The following is a 4,825-nucleotide window of genomic DNA, read 5'->3' as shown; positions in this document are numbered from 1 at the left end:
CGTCGCCGGCGACTCACAGCAGCCCAGCTCCAGGTTGAGCTGTTGTTCAGCATCTTAGCTGTGGAGGGCAGTGTCACCGGCCCTCATATGTGGGATCTGAACCGGGGCCCTCTGGCATCCCAAGCGAGTTCTTAACCATCGCGCCACTCGGCCGGCCCCAAAGTTAATTTTTAACTGGAAAAGTTCAACCAATTCCCATCAAATTTTGAGATCACTTATGAAAGCGAAATGCCGATTATGTAGGCTTGTTAATTTAGACTGCCTAACTCTAGTGTAAGTGTAGAAGAAGAGTCCGCAGCTATAAACCACAAATACGCAATTGCCTGACTGCTTTTGCCTTGGAATTTTCAGCAAACTGAGTTCTTGAGTCATTAGGTTTACCTGTATGACTAAGTAAATAAATAAATTATGATTTATGATAAAAAGAAAATGCCCCACCCCTTTTCTAGCCCCCTCCCGAAAAGCCAAACTGATAATAAAGGCTGGAATTGTCACGAATAGTAAACAGTTGCTGACTTGCTTGACATTTATAGTGTATGGAATTATTTAACTGGTCGTATGTAGTCTTATCCTTCCTGGAGTATAGTTTTATTTGTGTGTGTGTTTTTAAGTGTTACAGCAGTTGTTAATGTTATCTTTTCATTAAAAAAGTAAAGGATGTGTAAAACACTCCAATTTCCGTAGCACATTGGCAGGCAGTGTAACTTTAGGAGAGCTGACTTTTACAGAAATTAGTTTAAAATGAAGAAAGAGATACATAATAGTACAAGTTAATAAAACATTATTAACATATTTTTTCCCTTGTTAATTATTGAGAGATTTGGCCTTGTCTAGCCATAACATTAACTTCTATAGTTTTTCCTAGAGCCCTCAAGCCCCCAGTGAGAGTGTTTAATTGAAAGACTCATTACTTGGTCCCAACCTTATAGATTTTGAGTTAGTGAATCTGGTGTGGGGATCAGAAATGTCCATTTTAAACTGTTGTCTCTCAGATTTTGAGAAACAAAGTTAGCCAAAACACACAAATCTCTTTTTGAGGATTAGTTTTCTCATTTTAGAGGTGAATATTATTTATTTGACTTGTGACAGTTTTTTAAAGGCGTTGAGAGTACATCATGAAATCATCAAATGTATCCTCTGAAAATGTGACAATGTATATTAAACTAGAAGTTAGTGATTTTCAGTTTAAGGGGAAAGGCAGAGGCTTGGTAGAGTATTGTTATTTCATATCAATATACACACATACCTACCCCTCTCTTTTGGTAGACTATATAAGCAATAAATGGTAACAATATTGCTGCTTTGGGGTCTTTCCAGCAGTTATTTTCTTTCAAGGCAGATATGCTAAATTTTGTTAAGAGGTAACTATTTTTCAGCATCCAATTTCCTTCTCTCTGCATGGCATGCCCATGCATCATTCATTAGTTTTCTTAGGAAAAATTATAAGATGAATTTTACATGAGGTGCTAGGAATAGTACAAGTTGGGCGCAGCTCTGGGTGGTTCAGGAACGCTTCTCCACTAGCACTGGTGTATTTCCTGAATGTGTTTATGTCCCCTTCTCACTAAATTTGTTTTTTTATTGGTGTATGTTTATGAAAGAGCATTAACTTTTTGAAAGACAATAGATAGAATATCCTTAATTGTTTTCCATTTCTGCTCTTTTAAAATTAGGAATCAAGTACTGGAAATGTTTGATCATGCTTATGGTAACTATATGGTAAGTAGAGAGCTTATCTTTATATACTATTTATGTATGTGAACTGATTGTTATGTGAACACAGTCACCTGGGAATTTTGAAACCTGAGTTAATAGCACATGTTTTTTAAAAGAAGTTTTTTAAAAAATAGTTCAAACATAGGCTAACAGAGTAGTCCTGGTAGTGCTTCTCAGAGAACCAGTTGATTAAACAGGTAAGAATAAATTGAATTAGATGATGAAGCTTTGTATTTAAACACTTTCCTTTGATGTTATCAACCATGTTTATTGAATGCATTATGTAGCTAGCTATTGTGGATGTAAACATGAGTAAGATGCTATCTCTGGCTTAAGGGAAATTATTTTCTTCAGTAAGAAAACAAAAACAAAAACTATTTACAATAACACTTTGTATATATATATATATATTCTATGAAGAAAACCACTGCTGAAAAGAGACAAACTATCACCTAGTCTCTGTCAAAATTATATCCTCACAGGGGGCTTTGATTTGCATATATTTTGCTTTCTATACTGACACTAATCCATACTGATGTAAAATGTCTTAGTCCTCACCTGAGATGAAATAGCAGTTACTCTTTTTTAAGATGAAAAAGTTCTGGAGATCTGTTGCACAACATTGNCTCTAAGGACATATACAATGCCATGGAAGCGTCTCACAATAATTAGGCAGAGTGAGAAAAGCCAGACCAAAAAAAGGAGACATACTGTATGCCTCCTTTTATATGACATTCTGGAAAAGGAAAAACTATAGGGATAAAAATAGATTATTGGTTGCCTGTAGTTGGGGGTAGTGGAAGGGTTTGATTGTGAAGTGCAATGCAAGGGAATTTGGGGGTCAACTGTTCTGTATCTTAATTATGGTGGTTGCTCCTTGACTATATGCATATGTCAGTATTCATAGAACTGTATACTGAGAAGGGTGGATTTTAATCATGTGTCAATTACACTTCAATAAATATGACTAAGAAAATATATTTTCCTAAATGGCCCCAAATTTCAACAATAAGGAAATTATTAAATGTATTATGGAGCATTTATATAATCCAGCATTGCAGAGTTGTTTTGGACTTTGTTATGCTTTATCTTTGCCTAACAGTTTATGGAAAGCCTTCATATATGTGCAAAATTTCTGTTTCTAAATTAGAAGTCAACAACTTATTTTTCACTTTCCCTTGCAGCTAGGGCATGGGTACACTCCTTTAAAATTGTGATTCAATGGAGTAATAAAGAGAGAAGATGATGTCTATGAAAAATCCATTCTGCTGAGAGTGATAGATTGTGGCAGAGAGACATCCAGCTCTCAGAGGGGCAGTGACAGAGGGTCTACCAGCAATTGTCCCATCTCCAAAGTCAATGGCGCAGTTAAGTTTCTGAAGCATTCTGGTCCTATAATTTGGGATATATATTCAAGCCTGGTTCTTGGGACCTCTAAGATTTTAACATATTTACATTCAAATTAATTAATTGCCTGGAGTGTTGTTTGACACCAAGAACCTGGACTGATAGAGCAATCATTAAAAGCTGTGTTTATGACCAGATCCTTACCAACATGAGCTAAGATTACATCATAAATACAATGGTTTACACCATCCTTGATAAACTTGACTTGTGCCTGCCAGTGACTTCCAGACCACGAACACATGGAGAAGGTAAATGCCAACATCCCCAGCAAGAAACTCTAAAACAAGATGCAGCCTACATCACTCATCTAACAAAGTGGATTTGGAGTCTCCATTTAAATTGGAAGAAGAGAGAGGAGAAAGAACTGTCTTCTCTACCTGCAGGTGTCCAAACTCATAGCTGCACTGAACTTCAAAACAGGAAGAGCCATTTGAAGATTTCTCCTGAGTTCTTTCATTTTCAATAAATCTGGGTGTATCAGTCCGGAAAATAATTGCTTGCAAACAGTGCAATAATGTGGGAAAGGCTTAACCACGGCTTTGAGTTTTTTAAACATCACAGGAAGATTAAATATATACTCATACGCATAAGCAAAAAGCCTGGAAGAAAATTTGCTGAAATAGAGGCAGTGGCTTGTTATATTTTTTTGTATCCTCCACCGTGCCCCACATGCTCCACAAGGAAGACACGTTACTGTCAAAATCAGAAAAACATGTTTATAAATATCTTAAATTTGAATTTAAATTAGGCAAAGGCATCCTCTGTTTTCCTAGAATCCCGTAAGTTAAGGGACTCTTTGGGTGCATTTATGTCTATCCTTAGACCCATTAACAACAGTGTATAATTGAGAGGGATATATAAGCAAAAGGGGAAAAGCCACTAGACACCTTTGTGAAAGTAAAACTGGCTTCCTAAAATAATCATTTTAGGAAGGGCTCTGCTGCTTCTTTGAAGTTCTGATCACGACTCAAACCTTCTTCCCCGGAATTCCTACGGTGATGCCCTGGCATGTGCCCGACCACCATGCCAGCACTGTCTTCTCATCACGGACAGCCAGGCATCTGGCCATGTCATGATCTAATAGACTGCCTAGTGGGAAGGTAGGAGCTCCGAGCTTCTATTTTCAGCCATGTATTACTAAGGAATCCCCCAAGAGCCCTAACATGAAAGACAATTTATTTAAGCCCTTTACCACTTGCTTGATATGCCTTAAGAAATTACAACTACGAAAGAGATCACACTCATTAAAACACAGCACGACATGCTGGGAAAAACACAACATATGGCTCTTTGAAGTCTGAAAAGCCCACTGAGTTGTAAATTTTTCTTCCGAATATCCTTTGCTGTATAAACCTTCTATTTTTTTATTCTTTGATAAATAGTGATTTCTAGATCAAAACCACAGATGGAAACTTTCTGGGGGTGGGTAAAAATCACCTGAAGATAAAGTTGCTAGACTCTGTTAAGGGGATGAGATCATACACATGGACACAAAGCATTTTAAACACATCTCCATGAACAAAACAATCTCATAATTACTCTCTAAAATTTAGTAAACGCATAAATATTAGAGACACTCCTTTAAATGAAATATATTTTCCAGTCCTAATTATATAACGGTTACATGGAAGCAGTAACTCTGTTCCACTTAATCAAAACTGGTGACCCTTTATGAATTATAACACAGCTGCCATCATCAGGA

At 36.8% G+C, this 4,825-nt stretch overlaps 1 protein-coding gene across 7 annotated transcripts in view; it reads left to right on the top strand.

Annotated features, from left to right (window-relative positions):
• Positions 1 to 4,825, top strand: part of EDEM3 (ER degradation enhancing alpha-mannosidase like protein 3) — a 72,124-nt gene that overhangs the window by 2,462 nt on the left and 64,837 nt on the right. For all 7 annotated transcript variants that reach the window (XM_019635487.1, XM_019635489.1, XM_019635484.1 and 4 more), the window contains exon 2: positions 1,674 to 1,719. In XM_019635487.1, coding sequence (XP_019491032.1) covers positions 1,674 to 1,719 — 46 coding nt within the window. The remainder of the gene's footprint in view (positions 1 to 1,673; positions 1,720 to 4,825) is intronic.

This window comes from Hipposideros armiger, unplaced genomic scaffold (genome assembly GCF_001890085.2).
Source record: "Hipposideros armiger isolate ML-2016 unplaced genomic scaffold, ASM189008v1 scaffold_22, whole genome shotgun sequence".
Lineage (NCBI taxonomy): Eukaryota > Metazoa > Chordata > Mammalia > Chiroptera > Hipposideridae > Hipposideros > Hipposideros armiger.
This window is presented reverse-complemented; position numbering and strand designations above follow the sequence as displayed.